Genomic DNA, 19,294 nt, shown 5'->3' with positions numbered 1-19,294 from the left:
TCTTCTTATGCTGTGTCACTGACAGGTGTAGTAAGCTAGCTTCCAAAGACAGCCCGCAATGAACCACATCTCCCAACATTCACACCAAGGTGTTGTCCCCTCCCCGATTCAATCTGGGCTCGCCTTGTGACTTGCTTTAATAGATAGACTAATCTGGAAGGGATGCAGTGTAACTTAGGAGGTTGGGCCATTAGAGATTTGCAGCTTCTGCATGCTTCATCTGGGAACGCGCATTCTGAACCCTGACATTGTGCTGTAAGGAACAAGGAAGCTCAAGGAACTACAAGGAAAGCCCCATATGGAGAAAAACTATGGCCCTAGTGAACATCCTCAAATGCACTCCCAGCCCACAGCTCCTCACCAGCTATGTGAGGGAGAACACGATGCACCTTCTAGCCATGCTCTCCCCAGTGGAGTGGAACTGCCTAGCAAGTCACAGAATAACACAAATAACAAGTTGTTGTTCTAAGCCTTTAAGTTTTATGGTGTATGCTGTACAATAGGTTGCTGAAACAACAAGAAAAGAAATGCCCTTACCTGTTTGGCTGGAAACAGACCTGGTCATAACCTGTGAGTTCACACAAATCCTTCTCAAGCTCTCGGAAAAGCTGCTGATATCCTTGAGCTTGGTCCAGAGGCACAAAGGGGTGGATGTTTGCAAATTCTTTCCATGTGATAGGCTGAAAAGAAAGAAAACAAAAATGCATATATACATATTATAATAGCAATAGCAATAATAACTTTAATAATAATGATAATGATGAGAAAAGCTATGTGCCAGGCACTGTTCTAAGCACTATACATATGTTAATTTATTTAAGTTCCACCACAACCTTATAAGGTAAGCACCATTACTGTCTTCATTTAAAAGTGGGACATAGTTGTCCAAAAAGGGAACTTATACAAAATTACAATGTTTTGCTAACTTTTCAGGGAAAAAAAGCCCCCAAAATAGATTTCTTTCCATGAAACACAATGAGTTGCTTCAGGTATGGTTGGCATAAACTCTTATATAGCAATATATTGTTCTCTTTCTTCACTAAGTGGAACAAGAAACAAACACAAAAGTAAATGGGAAGGCCAGGTACAGTGGTTCACACCTATAATTCCAGAACTCTGGGAGGCTGAGGTGGGAGGACTGCTTGAGGCCAGGAGTCTGAGATCAGACTGGCAAACATAGCAAGACCTTGACTCTATTTTTTAAAAAAATGGAGAGGGAAATCTTCTTATCATGATATAAAATGATTTCTTTTGTCTGATATGATATGTCACATCAGAATAAATGGAAGAAATGAAAGAAAGAAAAAAAAAGCTTTACTAAAATGGATCCTGGCCTAGTAGAGATACTTGCCAACCACAACAGTGAGTTGCACAAATCTTCCGTTGACTTGAATCCCTATGTTTCTGATACAGGAATGGATTTCTAGAAAGAAGGCTTAAGGTTCTTAATTCTACCTGAGATTTAGAACTATAAACAATTTTTTTTAAAAAAGCTTTTAATATGACAGGTTTAAAAGGGGGTGGGGGTGGGGGAGGGATAGGATAGAAAGGCATAAATACCATATACATTTAATTAATTTTATTAAAAAACAATAAGTTTACCCATACATTTAAATGATGAAGTCGTGAGAAATACAGGGTTACTCCCAAGATTGGTGAATAGCAAGGTAAAGAATTACTAAAATAGTTCTTCAATCACAGAATCACAGTCCCAGTAGATTTCACTAGTTCTGGGCTTAGGTGGAAGCTAGAACACTGCCCCTTGCTGAGTATCCACTTATAGAAGTGAGCTACTTACTGCGAGTTCAGATGAACTGTTCAGTTTCATGGTGCAGGATCCCTTTAAGAAGAACATCCAAAATGTATCACATTAGTGATTTTCTATAGTCCATCAATCAACCCTCCATCCTCCCAGCATGGCCACCCCTTTGTTGCTCTTGGAGCATATTAGGTAGGACCAAGAGAGGTGGGATTGGGGTAGCTTGGAAATGAGAAAAAAGGCCACAAATAACTACCAGTGGAATCATGCTGTGAACAAGGGAAATGTCTTTATTTTCCAGTTTCTTCATGTACCGGACAATGTTTGTTTCAGAGTGGTAGCTGTGAACACAAAACACAGAATTAGGGGCCCCAAAAGTAGATATGAGTCCATGCACATCCTCCTGAAATATAAGACACACCAAAATCTACTTTCAAAATGCAGATCAATTTTGGCCATGGACAATATGTCAACTACACTCAGAGAGAAGGGCACAGACCCCCACAAACCTCAGAGGATGTCTTGGACAAGAAGCTGACTGTGGGTATGAGTTGAAGGTTGGGAAGAAGAGGATATAGGGCTCTTGGGAGTGAACTTCAGCCTGGCAATTATTCACCCCTGCTTCCTGACTGTGCCAAGGGAGCAGAGCCACCAGGAAACAAAGTGTGCTTTTCCCAAGTCAGGAACAGGATCCTTATGAGGATGAGATACTTGTGAGCCACAGCTGAGCCACAATAACCAGGCCACAGCAGGTGAAATCAGCAGCAGCACTCTGCCCAGCTCCCTAGCTGATTACCAAAGCACAAAACACAGAAGCCACACAAGACACACAAACCTGTTGAACACTTGATGGGTGAGGAACGGGCTGGTCCTCTTGAACACAGACCCTGGAATACCTCTGCACTCCTCTCCCATGCTTTCAGCAACCAGTTCCTGAAGGAGAAACACAGAGATGATAGGGCCAGAGCTGTGCCTGGAGCCACATGCGGAATCCAGGCTTCTGGGGGCTGGGCCACAAAGCACTCAAAATGGATCAAATATATAATTTTACTAATTTATTTATTTAATATTTTTTGAGGCAGGGTCTTTCTCTAGCACCCAGGCTAGAGTGCAGTGGCACGATCTCAACTCACTGTAGCCTTGGCCCTACTGGGCTCAATCCTCCTACCTCAGTCTCCTGAGTAGCTGGGGCTACAAGTGCATGCCACCACACCTGGCTGATTTTTGTATTTTTCTAGAGACGAGGTTTCACCATGCTGCCCAGGCTGGTCAAAAACTCCTGGGCTCAAGCAATCTGCCTGCCTTGGCTTCCCAAAGTGCTGGGATTACAGTCATGGGCCACTGTGCCTGGCCAAAGATGTAAATTTAAAAGCTAAAACTACTAAAGCTTAGAAGAAAATAGGCTAGGCGCGGTGGCTCACACCTGTAATCCCAGCACTTTGGGAGGCCGAGGCGGGTGGATCACAAGGTCAGGAGATCGAGACCATCCTGGCTAACATGGTGAAACCCCGTCTCTACTAAAAAATACAAAAAAATTAGCCGGGCATGTTGGCAGACGCCTGTAGTCCCAGCTACTTGGGAGGCTGAGGCAGGAGAATGGCGTGAACCCGGGAGGTGGAGCTTGCAGTGAGCTGAGATCACGCCACTGCACGCCACCCTGGGCGACAGAGCAAGACGCCATCTTAAAAAAAAAAAAGAAAATATAGGGGCTAATCTGCATGACCTTGGATCTGGCAATGGTTTCTTAAATGTGACACCAAAGGAATAAACAATAAACATACAAAAAAATTAGATAAATTGAATTTCTATAAAATTTGAAATGTGTGTGCATCAAAGAACATTATCAAGAAAGTTAAGAGACTACCCACAGAATGGAAGAAAATATATGTAAGTCATATATCTGATAAGGGTTTAATATCCAGAATATATAATTAATACATGGCTTGATCCTCATTCCTTGCCAGGCTAATAATATGACTAATACAGATTGAATACTTGTCCCCTCCAGATCTCAGGGTGAAATGTGATCCCCAATGTTGAAGATGGGCTTGGTGCTGTCTTCACAGTAATGAGTGAGTTCTCACTCTACTAGTTTCCATGAGAACTGATGAGAAGTGATTGTTAAAAAGAGCCTGGCACCTCCCTCCTCTCTCTCTCTTCCTTTTTCTTTCGCCATGTGATGCCTGCTCCTCTTCCCCTTCCTTCATGAGAGGAAGCTTCCTGAAACCCTCACCAGAAGCAAACGCTTCTTGCACAGCACAGCCTGCAGAAACATGAGCCAAATAAACCTCTTTTATTTATAAATTACTTAGCCTCAGGTACTCCAATGCAAATGAACTGAAATCATGGCCCTCTTGACCCCTTAGTGATGCTCCAGAAACATTTCTCAAATGCATGAACCAAATATCTGTGATTAAATTTAGTGCAGAGTTCTAGAGAGAAGGAGCTAACTCAGTCCTGTTTATTAATTGAGGTTTAAAAGAGAACACTGTGATGCTTCTTTGATCATTTATGAATGTTATCTGGTATAACCCTTTGAAGTCCTCTCTCAAAGAGGGCACAGATAAGCAAGACAGCACCACTCAGTACTCTGGAAGGCATTTCTACTTCCTTTCATCTATCCATTTAACAAATATTTACTTAGTGATTAATACACACCAGGCAGTGTAGGCTGTTGTGATTAACACCTTGCCACAGGTCTAGGTAGCTACCGTCTGCTCTCTTTCACTCTCATCCCATGGAATGGTAACTTTTCTCTTGCTTTTCCCCACTACTTCATTATTTTAGAAAGCAACTCATTACACTGAACTGCTTATAGCTTTCATGTACTCCCTCTCCCAGCCTTTGTGACTGCTTTCTCCAGTGTCTAGAACACTCGGACCCATCTTCCTTTCCCTCTATTGTGCCATCTTGGTCTAGATAACTCCTGCTCATCTTCTTGGTAAGGAGCTCATCCTGTGAGCTCCCAGAACATCTTCACACATCACTCACCTGGATTCTAATCTTAAGCTTGTTTGTCTGAATCCCTAATAAACTGTAAGCACCATGAGGACAAGAAGCATGTCTAATGCACCACTGTGTCTTCAGGGCCTAGCATAGCACCTGACACATACTGGGTCCTCAATAAAGATGTATTAAATGAATATCATAATTTTCCAATGAATGACATAACCAAGATACCAGTGTCTTGCATCTTTGTATTAGAGGCAGTTTCTTTTTCTTTTCCTTTTTTTTCTTTTTTGATGGAGTTTTGCTCTTGCTGCCCAGGCTAGAGTGCAGTGGCGTGATCTCAGCTCACTGCAACCTCCACCTCCCAGGTTCAAGCGATTCTCCCGCCTCGGCCTCCTGAGTAACTGGGATTATAGGTATGCGCCACCATGCCTGGCTAATTTTGTATTTTTAGTGGAGACGGGGTTTCTCCATGTTGGTCAGGCTGGTCTCGAACTCCTGACCTCAGGTGATCTGCCCCCACCCCCTTGACCTCCCAAAGTGCTGGGATTACAGGCGTGAGCCACCATCCCCAGCCTAGAGGCACTTTCAATGAAACACCATTAGCCTGGTGTTTCCAACTAGCCTGGGTGCATAATACTGGCTGGAGCCCTGCAGCAGTGACCTCCAGCTGTCAGCAGTGACTAGCAAGGGACAGTCAGTGGAATAATTTTAACAACAAGTTACCAATGTCACACTTGGGCCCCTTCTCCCTCACACTCAGGGGATAAGCTATTTTTGCTACCACCTCCAATAGTTATGACGAGGAATGCATGTTTTTATTTTACTTACTGCAGATGACTCACAACCAAAGATCCACAACAAATCGTCCAGATCTTTTTCATTGACTGTTTCATCAAGAGAAATACCAAGCTACAGAAACAAAAACAAAATGGAAAACATCAACTCTAAACTCCAGATCACTGGAGGAATCCCAAGAGAGGTCAAAGGGGAGATGGTGCTAAACAAAATCCCGTCATTCCAAAATATCAGGGTACAATTATATCCACGCTAAGGCTTAGAGGAAGGTGGCTAGACCAGTCCCAGGTTTCACAAGGCTTCGAGTTTTGCCAGCCACCTCTGAACTCTAACATTCCATGGCTGCAGGACACCCCTTTTGAAGCTAGACATGCTTATCTTTTTCTTGCCTTAACCTACTTATCAGAGATTGGGGAGATTTTATTCCCTTATCTGCATATCAGTTATCAGAGCCTTTATCTTAAAGTCAGTCATACTGTGAAGAGAGAAGTATTATGAGCAAAATATGTGCATTTCAGTCCCACATATGAAAACACTAAGTCTAAAAGAAAGCAAAGGGTGAATGATCCTTTACTGAAAAGACCACAGTATTGCATAACGTAAATAACACTTGTTTATGAAAAAATAGGACTGTGGCTAAAGTTTTCCTTTGGATTTTTTAAAAACAAAGAGAAAAGTTTTTAATGAGAAAGGATGTGAAAATTTGAAAAACTGGTAAAAATACTGAAAATTTGACTTACTGTGCCATCCTCAAAAAGCCGAAAATTGATCTGCCGCTGAGCGGCCCTGCCCAAGACCTCCTTCACTGAGCAGCCACACTGAATCTTCAAGGTATCAAAGAACAGGTCATGCTGGAGTTGATGCCCTGCTCGCTTGAGACCTACACAAGATAGGAGAGCTCCCAAACTCTGATATAGAAACCTGCTCCTCAGCCATTGACATGTCACAGAATAATAAAGAGATAAATTCTACTAGACTCTTGTTGGTCCTGGGGAGTGCTTTGGTGATTGCTTTTTAAAAAACTAAACATGTTTATTATTATGCTGTAGAAAATTATGAAATACATATAAAAGAGTAAGAAAAATCACCATACAATTGCATTACTGCTTATATTTTGGTGTATTATTTCTCAAGAAATGGGAGAGCAGGTAATATCGTGTGTATATATATATATATATATATATATATATATATAATTATATAATTATACCTTTTTTTTAAGAGATACGATCTCACTCTTGTCCAGGCTGGAATGCAGTGGCGTGATCATAGCTGATTGCATCCTCAAACTTCTGGGCTCAAGCTCATGCAATCCCCTTGCCTCAGCCTCCCAAGTAACTGGGATCAAGGGCTCATGCCACCACACCTGGCTAATAATTTTTTAAATTTTTTGAAGACAGTGATCTTGCCATGTTGCCCAGGCTGGCCTTGAACTCTGGGACTCAAACAATTCTCCCACCTCAGCCTCCCAAAATGATGGGATTATAGGTGTGAACCACCACACCTGGTCTCATCTATGCTTTCCTATAGATCACTATCTTAAATCATATTTAATGACTGTACAATAGTCAAACATATGGATGCACCATGATTTAATCACCTTTTTTTTTTTTTTTTGAGAGATAGAGTCTCACTCTGTTGCCCAGGATGGAGTACAGTGGAGCAATCTTGGCTCACTGCAACCTCTGCCTCCCAAGTTCAAGCGATTCTCCTGCCTCAGCCTCCCGAGTAGCTGGGACTACAGGAGTGTGCCACCACTCCCAGCTGATTTTTGTATTTTTAGTATAGACAGGGTTTCACCATGTTGGCCAGGCTGGTCTTGAACTCCTGACCTCAAGTGATCCACCCGCCTCAGCCTCCCAAAGTGCTAGGATTACAGGCATGAGCCACTGTGCCTGGCTTATTTTTATTTTTTTATAGAGATGCGGTCTCGCTTTTGCCCACGCTGCTCTTGAACTCCTGGCCTCAAGCAATCCTCCTGGCTCAGCCTCCAGAGTAGCTGAAATTACATACACGAGTAACCATGTCCAGCTCACTACATAGCAGCATTCTTCTGATTGCCGATGTAATGGGATAAATACTAGTTTATTGCTTTATTTTGTATCTCTTTCATTAATAATGAGGCTAAAATTCTATGTCTACTGACCATTTATTTGTATACTTATTTCTTTTAAAATTACCTTTAATGTCTTTTGCCTATTTTTCTATTAGGGTGTTCATCCTTCTTATGTTTGGGGCCGGTAGGAAAGTAAGAGTTCTATATATTAAAAATATCATAGCTTGCCAGGAGTCAAAGAGAAAAAAATATTAACACTCAGTCTAGGCCAGGCATGGTGGCTCACGCCTATAATCCCAGCACTTTGAGAGGCCGAAGCGGACGGATCACTTGAGGTCAGGAATTCGAGACCAGCCTGGAAAACATGGCAAAGCCCTGTCTCTACCAAAAATACAAAAATTAGCCAGACGTGGTGGTGTGTACCTTAATCCCAGTTACCCGAGAGGCTGAGGCAGGACAATCACATGAATCCGGGAGGTGGAGGTTACAGAGAGCTGAGATCGTGCCACTGCACTCCAGCCTGGGAGACAGACAGAGCAAGACTCCATCAAGCAAGCAAGCAAGCAAGCAAGCAAGCAAGAAAGCAAGAAAACAAGAAAGCAAGAAAGCAAGCAAGCAAGCAAGAAAGCAAGCAAGCAAGAAAAAAAGAAAGAAAGCAAGAAAAAGGAAAGAAAAGAAAGAGAAAGCAAGCAAGCAAGCAAGCAAGCAAAACAACAAAATACTCATAGATGTTGAAAGTATTTTTCCTGGTTTCTCATTTGACTTTTAATTTTGCATATAGTATTGGACATGCAATATTTTCAACTTTACTCAACTTTATCAATTTTATTATGCCCAAATGTTTTAGACAGATTACCAACTCACCTTCTGACAAAATCAAAGTGGCATTATGTACCCTCCTAGCAATATGCTCCAGCCCATGGGAACCATGGTAGATTGCAAACATGGCAGCCATATTCGCCAAGAGGGCCTAAAAGATAAGAACATTTAAAGAATCATGTGATGGAGGACAATTAGTGGGAGGGTGTAATTACTTGACTAGGGATGTCGAAACTGAAGACAGGGACAAAACAAAATGATAAGATTTCCTACATTCTTTGATAGTTGGGGACAATTAATGTATAACCTGCCTGACTACCTGAAAGGAACCATCATCCAAGACACCCTGGAGTTATTACTATACTAAACCTTCACATTTGACCATTACAAAGGGCTTCTTCCATGCAACAAAATCATGTCACCCTTAAGGGCAAAGATCACACTACCATCAGACATTGAGAAGCAATATTTAATGTTGGAAGACAGTGAAGAATAAAGACCTCAGGGAGAAAAAGTGAGATCTGAGAATTTTACACTCAACCAGGCAATTCTTCAAGAATAAAAAGGAAAAAGCAATTTTCAAACATTCAAGAACTTCAGGAATAAAATTCTCCTAAGAACTTAAATAAAACACTAGAGGCTGAACTTCTGCCAACCAAGAGTTGAATGGAGAATTTGTGGCAAAGGACTGGCAAAAATGGAAATGTGCACTTCAGCTGGGAGTGGGGTGGTGTGCAACTGTAGTCCCAGTGACTCCAGAAGCCGAGATGGATCACTTGAACCCAGGATTTCGAGGTTACAGTGACCTATGATTGCGCCACTGGACTCCAGCCCAGTTGACAATATGAAACCCTGTCTCTGCAAAATACAGTTGATGTTCAATACTGGGTCCATTTTGTTAGGTACATCTTTTTTTCTGCTAGACTACTAGAGGAAGTCTCTATGGAGCCAATGCAAAATAAGAAACAGTTTCCAAAGGTGAAGTCAGCAAACAAGGAAATAAATGAGGAGAAAGAGACATCAGAAAACACGGAAATAGACATTCTTGTACTAAAAGTCCTAGACAAAGTGTAAACAGTCTTGTGGACTCCTTACAACAATCAGAAATAAATACAGAAAATCCACAGAACTTTACAGCTGTGGAGAAGGCAAGGCTGAGGTAAAGAATCTGTGACACACTGTGCCCAAATGCTCATGGCTGTGTTGCTGGAAACAGAAACCCAGGCCTGACATTCACAGAATGCCCTGGAAGCCTCCACCACAATATTGTAGAGGTTGGTTCATGTCCCTTTTTAATCTAGAGATGATTCCTTCCATAATCAGGAGGCTATATCACACGGCTGAACAACAAATTGATAAGTATAAAACCACTTTTTAAAAACTTCAAGGGGCATTAGAATATCAAAAGAAGAACCAAGAAATTAAAATAGAGACCAAGAAAATGACAATTTCTTTCACAAATTGGACAAACTTAAAAATACAATGGGCTTGAATCGGTGGCTCACGCCTGTAATCCCAAGATTTTGGGAGGCTAAGGTGGGAGGACTGCTTTAGCCCAGGAGTTAAAGACCAGCAAGAAGAACATAACAAGACCCCATCTCTAAAATAAATAAATAAAATAACAATAATACAATTAAGGTACTTAAAAGCATCAAAAGCTAATGAATGCTCAAAATCATTAGTTATTAGGGAAATACAAAACAAAACCACAATTAGATTATCACTTGACATCCAATAGGATGGCTATAACCAAAGGATAGGAAGTAACAAGCATTGGTGAAAATACAGAGAAATTAGAATATTCATATGCTGCTGGTAGGAAAGTAAAATAATGCAGCCATTTTGAAAAATATCTGGAAGTTCCTCAAAATGTTAAATGTAGAGTTATATGACCCAGCAATTTCACTGCTAGGAATATACCCAAAAGAACTGAAAACATTACATCCACACAAAAATTTACACAGAAGTGTTCACAGCAGGCTTATTTGAAACACCCTAAATGTTTACCAGTTGATGAATGGATAAACAAAATGTGGCATGTCCAAACAATGGGATATTATCCAGCCATAGAAAAGAATTAAGTACACATTCATGCTACAATATGGATGAACCTTGAAAACCTTATGCAAAGAAGCCAGGTACAAAAGGCCACACATTGTATGATCCCATTTATATGAAATATTCAGAATAGGCAAATCCAGGGAGACAGAAAGCAGAATAGTAGTGGCCAGGGGCTATAGGAAGGGGAGAGGGATGAGGAGTGATTACTTCATAGGAATAGAATTTCTTTTTGGGGTAATAAAAATATTCTGAAATTAAATACTGGTGATAGTTGCACAACCTTGTAAATAGAGTAAAAACCATTGAGCTGTATACTTGCAATTGGTGAAACTTATGGTGAGTTATATCTCAATAAAAAAAGCTAATAAAGTGTAAATTATTCCTTACTACACCTGACTTTAGAAAAGCCAACAAGGCTGGATGCAGTGGCTCACACCAGTGATCCCAACACTTTGGGAGGCTGAAGCAGGAGGATCGCTTGAGGCCTGGAGATCAAGACTAGCCTGGGCAACAAAGTAAGATTCCCATCTCTATTTTAAAAAGATTTTTACGTTAAAAATAAGAAAAGCTAATGAAAGAGCTGCTCATTGTGGTAGAAGCTAAGAAATAAGAGAATATATGGCCGGGCACGGTGGCTCACGCCTGTAATCCCAGCACTTTGGGAGGCTGAGGCAGGCGGATCACGAGGTCAGGAAATCGAGACCATCCTGGCTAACACGGTGAAACCCTGTATCTACTAAAAATACAATAAATTAGCCAGGCATGGTGGCAGGCACCTGTAGTCCCAGCTACACAGGAGGCTGAGGCAGGAGAATGGCGTGAACCTGGGAGGCGGAGCTTGCAGTGAGCGAGATGGTGCCACTGCACTCCAGCCTGGGCGACGGAGTGAGACTCATCTCCAAAAAAAAAAAAGAAATAAGAGAATATAAAGAACAGAACATAAAGAAAATTCAGACATCTGTAGTAATGCCACAAAGTTATAGAAAAATTGTTTCTTTTCCTTTTTGTTTTGTAGAGGTGGGGTCTGGTTCTGTCACCCAGGTTAGAGTGCAGTGGCGTGATCGCAGCTCACTGCAGCCTGGACCTCCCAGGCTCAAGCACTCCTACCACCTCAGCCTCCTGAGTAGCTGGGATACTGGTGTGCACCACAACACCTGGCTAATTTTTGTACTTTTTTATATAGACAGGAGTCTTACCATGTTGCCTGGGATGGATTTAAACTCCTGAACTCAAGCAATCCCCTGCCTTGGCCTCCCAAAGTGTTGAGATTATAGGTGTGAGCCACCACATCCTGTTTTTTCAGTTTTGTTTTAGAATGGGGCCTGCTGAGCCAGAATAGGCTCAGAGAGACTCCCTATAGAAAAATTTATTTAAAAAAGAATCATTAACACACTTTCAGAGATTAAAAAAGACTCATGCCCCATCCATGATGCGAAACTAAGAGTGGACCCCGCCACCCGCCCCAGTGACAAGAGAGAAGAGCAAGAGTGAGAAGAATGTGGAACAGCTGCTACAACAGAAGGCGGGGGTCAAAGACCTACAACACAAAAGGAACAACTCAAAAGACACCAGTCATCTCCTAACAAAACAGGGAGACTTGCATGCTTACAAAGAGTGAAACTGGAGTTATGAGTAATTCTTTTATGCAATCAACTATGAAAAGCACATATGCAGTGAAATAGACAGTGAAGAGTTAGAAGATCATCAAAATAAGAGGATGAAAATCAGACAAGCTGGAGTATGGCCATCTTCAGGGCAAACATTTTAACAATTGCTGGAAAAGATACAGACCTTTCAACCCAAGTTAAATAATAAATTATCAGCTATATATGAACTGGAAGAAATTAAGCAACAGGAACATAAGGCCGGGCACAATGGCTCATGCCTGTAATCCCAGCACTTTGAGAGGCCAAGGCGGGTGGATCACCTGAGGTCAGGAGTTCGAGACCAGCCTGGCCAGCATGGTGAAACCCCATCTCTACTAAAAATACAAAAAATATTAGCCAGGCATGGTGGTGGGTGCCTGTAATCCCAGCTACTCAGGAAGCTGAGGCAGGAGAATCGCTTGAACCTGGGAGGCGGAGGTTGCAGTGAGCCGAGATGACGCCATTGCACTCCAGTCTGGGCAACAAGAGAAAGACTCCATCTCAAAAAAAAAAAAAAGAAAGAAACAGGAACATAACTGGTTCACTACAGACAGCCCAAGTTCACCTGGAAAATGAACCTAGAGGCAGAAAACTGAGGCCCTAAATGGACTTATGATCAGAGGGAAACCTGGAAGAACCTGGGGAGAAACAGCAAGACAGGAGCAGTCAGCTGCACCGAATGGGAAAACATAAGCAGAGAATTCAACAAACAGAGGGTAAGCTACAGAAAGGGAGGCCATCATATAAAGATCATCATGTGGCCAGGCGCAGTGGCTCATGACTGTAATCCCAGCACTTTGGGAGGCCAAGGTTGGCAGATCATGAGGTCAGGAGTTCAAGGCCAGCCTGACCAAAATGGTGAAACCCTGTCTCTACTAAAAATATAAAAATTAGCTGGGCATGGTGGCAGATGCCTGTAATCCCAGCTACTCAGGAGGCTGAGGCAAGAGAATCGCTGGAAACTGGAAGGCAGAGGTTGCAGTGAGCTGAGATTGGGCCACTGCACGCCAGCCTGGGTGACAGAGAAAGACTCCATCTCAAAACAAAACAAAAAAACAAATAAATAAATAAAGATCAGCTTGCTGTTCAACAGAGGAAAAGCCTGTGCCAACCAGCTTTCCTTCCTATGATACTGAAAGAGCTCTTATTTGAAAAGAGGTGGCACCTTACTGAGGCAAAACATAATACAAAAGGACCAACTGAGGAAATGGCTCCAAAGAACCGTGGCTACAGAACCAACTATAAGAAGATCTTATTGCCCACTGCCTTCCTGGAGAAGCTTTTCAGAGGTGGTTCTAGATGCCAAAGCCCTGAGATGAAAGAGCACTCTACTTCCCATTGAAGCATCTGTGATATCTCTCTCTGACACTTCATAGAAGAGATGCAATTACAATGGCCAGGCACGGTGGCTTATGCCTATAATCCTATCACTATGGGAGGCCAAGATAGGATCACTTGAGCTCAGGAGTTTGAGACCAACCTGAGCAACAAAGCGAGACCTCGTCTCTACAAAACATTTTTTTGAAAATTAGCTGGGCATGGTGGAATGTACCCATAGTCCCAGCTACTTAGGAGGCTGAGACCGGAGAATAATTTGAGCCCTGGAGGTTGAAGGTTGAGGCTGCAGTGAGCTATGGCCATGTCACTGCACTCCAGAATGGACAACAGAGCAAGAATCTGTCTCAAGAAAAAAAAAAAAAAGAGGCCAGGTGCCATGGCTCACACCTATAATCCCAAAACTTTGGGAGGCCCAGGGAGGACCATCACTTGAGGTCAGGAGTTTGAGACCAGCCTGGCCAACATGATGAAACCTGCCTCTACTAAAAATACACAAATTATCTGGGTGTGGTGGCCTGTAATCCCAGCTATTTAGGAGGGTGAGGTACAAGAATAACTTGAACCCGGGAGGCAGAGGTTGCAGTGAGCCAAGATTGCGCCACCCCATTCCAGCCTGGGTGACACAGGAACAAGGCTCTGTCTCAAAGAAGAAAAAAAAAAAAAGAGATGCACTTAGAATGGATCCTGTGCTCAGGAGTAGGCCTCCAACTGATCCTAGGGGTTGGCTGGGTTTCACAAATACTTCAACCTAAGCCCTGGAGCAACTTCAAGGAGCAGAACCCAGAACCCTGGTCAGAACCCAGGAAGCTCTTCCTGCTTTATCCTATCCTTTTAAAGAATGCCAGATATGGCCAGGTGCAGTGGCTCATGCCTATAATCCCAGCACTTTGGGAGGCCGAGGTGGGTGGATCATGAGGTCAGGAGATTAATACCAACCTGGCCAAGATGGTGAAACCCCATCTCTACTAAAAATGCAAAAACTAGCCTGGCGCTGTGGCAGGTGCCTGTAATCCCAGTTACTCAGTAGGCTGAGGCAGGAGAATTGCTTGAAACCCAGCAGCAGAGGTTGCAGTGAGCCGAGATTGCGCCACTGCACCCCAGCCTGGGCGATAGAGTAAGACTCTGTCTCAAAAAAAAAAAAAAAAAAAAAAAAAAAGAATGCCAGTCATAATCTCCCAGTAAGAGTGCCTCATGACTACCACCATCCCCTCAAGCACAGTCATCTCAAATGCCCTCGCTTTGCCTTCCCCAACCCGTTCCTGGAGAGGCTCCTTCTCATTCCTAAGAGAGGGTGTCTCAACTGCCACCCATAACAAACCTGGCCCAATGCCAAGAATACTAGAGACCCTGATATCCATCTTTCTATTTACATATATTTTAAGTGTCTATATAATAGTGAAGAGTGGCCACTTTTGTCCTTTCTTAACGCTTTGCCTGCTCAGGATCCGAAGATGTGATTATGGGTAAAATGAAACTAATAATGCTTTTTATTTTTTTAATATTAAAACATGTATGGTGAAGAGAAAGCATAGGCAAAGGGTGTGCATATAAAGAACACCAGTAAAACATAGTGTTTTTTTTTTTAACTTTTTTTGTGGGGGCAGGAGTTGGGGACAGAGTCTCCCTATGTCACTCAGGCTGGAGTGCAGTGGCATAATCATGGCTCACTGCAGCCTCAACCTCCCAGATTCTGGTGATCCTCCCACCTGAGCCTCCCTAGCACCTGGGACTACAGGAGCATACCACCACTGCCAGCTAATTTATTTTATTTTATTTTTCATAGAGACGGTGTTTCGCCATGTTGCCCACGCGGGTTTCCAACTCCTAGGCTCCAGCAATCTGCCTGCCTTGGCCTCAAAAAGTGCTGGGATTACAGGCATGAGCCACCACACCCAGCCAACACTGCATTTTGGTTCTCATAAGACAACGAGCCTCCTACACCAATAAGATCTTGCCATTTCTGGTGTGCTCACTGCTCAGGAGGTGGTGAATAAATGAACAAATGAATGAATGAATGAGTAGCTCATTTCTGTATATCGTAAGGCATTCAGTAGTCAGGTGAGACATGTGATTTACCTGAGCTGTACAGATGTTGCTGGTAGCCTTGTCTCTCCGAATGTGTTGCTCCCTGGTTTGAAGAGCAAGACGATACACTTCTTTCCCAGTGGCGTCTCTATACCAAGAATAAGGCATCCAGTTAGCACAGATAATCACAGCACTAGGGGATGCTATAAATAGAATTACTTCTTTCCTTCCCAGCTTGAAGTGAATTCAGCAAATGTATTTGGGTGCAAATTCATAAAGAAACAATTTCTAAACGTTCCTCATCTAAACAGGATTACTGATTTTCTTTTTTTTTTTTTTTGAGACAGAGTTTTGTTCTGTCACCCAGGCTGGAGTGCAATGGCGCGATCTCGGCTCACTGCAACCTCTGCCTTCCGGTTTCAAGCAATTCTCCTGCATCAGCCTCCTGACACCACGCCCAGCTAATTTTTGTATTTTTAGTAGAGATGGGGTTTCACCACGTTGGCCAGGCTGGTCTTGAACTCCTGGCCTCAGGTGATCCGCCCGCCTTGGCCTCCCAAAGTGCTGGGATTACAGGCATGAGCCACTGTGCCCAGCAGGATTACTGATTTTTAGACTGTACTCTGAGACACCAAGATATATACAATAAGTCTAGGAATTTTGAAAGAAAATTTTGCAGAAATTTCCCAGACAAATATAATAATGGTGACTGGGAGGATTAAGTTTCACTCTGAACTTCTTAGGAGACACAGGAAAAGTGGAAATATCTGACAAAATTGAAGAGTTGGCTCTCTGTGGATTCTGCACCACAGATTCCACCAATCACGGACTGAAACGTTCGAAAAAATAAAAAATAATACAACAATTAAAAATCACACAAATTTTATGAGCTGGGCATGGTGACTCATGTCTATAATCCCAGCACTTTGGGGGGCCAAGGTGGGCAGATCACCTGAGGTCCAGAGTTTGAGACCAGCCTGGCCAACATGGTGAAACCCCGTGTCTACTAAAAATACAAAAATTAGCCAGACATGGTGACAGGCACCTGTAATCCCAGTTACTTGGGAAGCTGAGGCTCGAGAATCACTTGAACCTGGGAGGCAGAGGTTGCAGTGAGCCATGATCGTACCACTGCACTCCAGCCTGGGTGACAGTGAGACTCCATCTCAAAAAAAAAAAAAAAATCACACAAAATTTTAAAAACAATACAGTGTAACAACTATTGCATAACATCAGGTGTTATAAGATGATTTAAAGTATACAGGGGCCAGGCATGGTGGCTTACACCAGGTAATCCCAGCATTTTGGGAGGCTGGGGTGGGCGGATCACTTGAGCCCTAAGACCAGCCTGAGCAATATGGTGAAACCTTGTTTTTACAAAAAATTTAAAAAATTAGTTGGACACAGTGGCCATGTTTACACCACTGCACTCCAGCCTGGGTGACAGAGAGAGACTTGGTCTCAAAATAAATAAATAAATAAATAAATAAATAAATAAAATTTAAAAAAACACACTTCACATTATCATCACATCATTCACTAATTCAGCCTACTCACTTATGTTAAAGTCCAGCTTTTATCAAAGGTCAAAAAGATAATTTTTTTTTCTAAATTTCCCTGGTAATAATCCTGGAATGCATCTAGGTCCCCCGCTCCTTTTTTTTCCTTTTTTGTTTTTTTGAGATGGAGTCTCGCTCTGTCCCCCAAACTGGAGTGCAGCAGCGCGATCTCGACTCACTGCAACCTCCACCTCCGTGGTTCAAGTGATTCTCCTGCCTCAGCCTCCCGAGTAGCTGGGACTACAGGCGCCCGCCACCACGCCCAGCTAATTTTTGTATTTTTAGTAGAGACAGGGTTTCACCATATTGGCCTGGCTGGTCTGGGACTCCTGACCTTGTGATCTGCCTGACTCAGCCTTCCAGAATGCTGGGATTACAGGTGTGAGCCCCGACACCCAGCCCTTTTTTTCTTCTTCTTTTTTTTTTTTTTTTTTTAAGGAACAAAGACTACTTCTGAACATCTACGTTTTTAATCTGAGAAGTTTCACCAAGGAGAAGCAATCAGGAAAGTACATTTGGAAGTTTGGAAATTACTCAAATGGCCACATGGCGGAAGCCTCTAGGAAGGAACGTGGAGCAAACTCAGTGTGTGCTTTGTAGTCTTTCAGTAATTTTGTCTTTACAGAGCCATGTGGCATAATGCTTTTGAAAACGAAACTGTCTAGACACAAAACATGCCTAAAATATTTAGTCTTTCAAGGCTTCCATCAACCTAAGCAAATGTGTTATATGACTTCAATACACTGTAAATTATACACAAAATTTTTCAAAAATTTACAAATTTATGTTATTTGAGAAGTACTAGCTCATATCCCAAGCAGAATTGTTCTTCTGAATCTATGTTGTATATTTCCTTAACTGACTCAACATGGCCCAGTTGAATTCAGATAGAAATCAACATTTATGATCAGAAGGAATCAGGGAAATCATAATCACAATAAAAGGAGAGAAACATGAGCCCCTTTACCTTGTTACCCCCACCATTCTTCCAGGCATCATTCTCACCAAGCTTTCTCGGACAGCAAAAAAGGCTGCATGGGGTCCCCCATAGCCCAGTGGCACTCCAAATCTCTGTGAGCTGCCCAGGGCAATGTCTACCCCAAATTCTCCAGGTGGCCTCAAGATGCACAAAGCTAAAAGGTCAGTAGCACAGCAGGCCAGGCTCTAGAAAGGAAATGAGAGAAAAGGAACAAGTTGCTACCTTTCCCTGAGAGTAGTGGGAGAGCAGCAAATTATCTTAACTACAGGAGGACTGGCAGAGTGTGTTCACATCCTGTGAACTCCATTTGCTCATTCATTCAGTAAATACGTACTGAGTGCCCACCGTGTGCCAGGAATCAGGGAACAGAGCAAAGTAGCAGCAAGGCGACAGGAAGAAGAGTTTTACCATTCCATGTGATAATGGTAAAGAAATTAAGGCACATGAAAAGACATAGAGAGAGGTAGACAGACAGATACAAGTTGGGATACACCTCCACGGACCCCCACAAGAAAGGCATGCCTACCCCACTCTGATGAGCTCTCTCCACGAGTTCCGTAAAGTCTTCCACCTTCCCCTCCGTGTCTGGGTACTGGAACAACACTCCGCTGACATCTTTTCCACTAAAGTCCATTTCACAGGGTAACTTCAGCTCAGTGAGGACTCCAGTATATCTGGAAAGACAGACAACAAAGAACAATCGTGCTTTTGGTTTATAAGGGAAAATTAATTAACGTTTCTTTTTCAGTAAGACAGCATTCATTTTCTGTGCCCTCCCACAGTGGCCTCCCACCCCTCTCCACATCGCATCCCACACCAGGCCCTTCAGTGGTAACTGCCTCACAGCAACTCAAGCGCATCCAAAAGCTCTGCTTCTGTTCCTCTCTTCTATCCTATGACTCCCCTTTGCCCTTTCCTGTCACACAATCTACTCCTGAGCGAGGCCCAGGAGCATTGCTTCCTAGGGCTAATGAGCCAATATTTGTTAACAACAGAGCCATCACCTCTTCCACCTGGGATCACTCTTAAGTGAATGGAAAACCATCAGTAAGACAAGGAGGAAGAACTTCCTTAGATTCCTGAAACTAATGCCAATTATATGTCAGAAATCCCCCCTCTGAAGGGATGATGGTATGGGTACGGGGAAGAATGCTCAACTTTTACAAAGGGAAAGCAAATATCTACAAATAGTGGTTGTTGTGAGGTTTGTTTTACCTGATTACAGCACGAAAGAAAAGTACTACACTTTAAACTACATCGCATCTCACCTAGGGACTCTGCACACCCTCTGTAAACTACGTTTGC

The 19,294-nt window shown here is 42.8% G+C and overlaps 1 protein-coding gene across 1 annotated transcript in view; it reads right to left on the bottom strand.

Annotated features, from left to right (window-relative positions):
• GLDC (glycine decarboxylase) overlaps positions 1-19,294 on the bottom strand; it is a 112,351-nt gene that overhangs the window by 54,127 nt on the left and 38,930 nt on the right. The window contains exons 6-15 of the mRNA XM_054502414.2: positions 18,516-18,663; positions 17,978-18,174; positions 15,503-15,599; positions 8,427-8,532; positions 6,247-6,386; positions 5,540-5,620; positions 2,595-2,692; positions 2,016-2,100; positions 1,799-1,840; positions 538-680 (exon numbers count right to left, since the gene is read on the bottom strand). Coding sequence (XP_054358389.1) covers positions 538-680; positions 1,799-1,840; positions 2,016-2,100; positions 2,595-2,692; positions 5,540-5,620; positions 6,247-6,386; positions 8,427-8,532; positions 15,503-15,599; positions 17,978-18,174; positions 18,516-18,663 — 1,137 coding nt within the window. The remainder of the gene's footprint in view (positions 1-537; positions 681-1,798; positions 1,841-2,015; positions 2,101-2,594; positions 2,693-5,539; positions 5,621-6,246; positions 6,387-8,426; positions 8,533-15,502; positions 15,600-17,977; positions 18,175-18,515; positions 18,664-19,294) is intronic.

The sequence above is a fragment of the Pongo pygmaeus genome, chromosome 13, assembly GCF_028885625.2.
Source record: "Pongo pygmaeus isolate AG05252 chromosome 13, NHGRI_mPonPyg2-v2.0_pri, whole genome shotgun sequence".
In the NCBI taxonomy this organism is placed as follows: domain Eukaryota; kingdom Metazoa; phylum Chordata; class Mammalia; order Primates; family Hominidae; genus Pongo; species Pongo pygmaeus.
The sequence above is the reverse complement of the archived record's forward strand: the minus strand, read 5'-3'. Positions and strand labels throughout refer to the sequence as shown.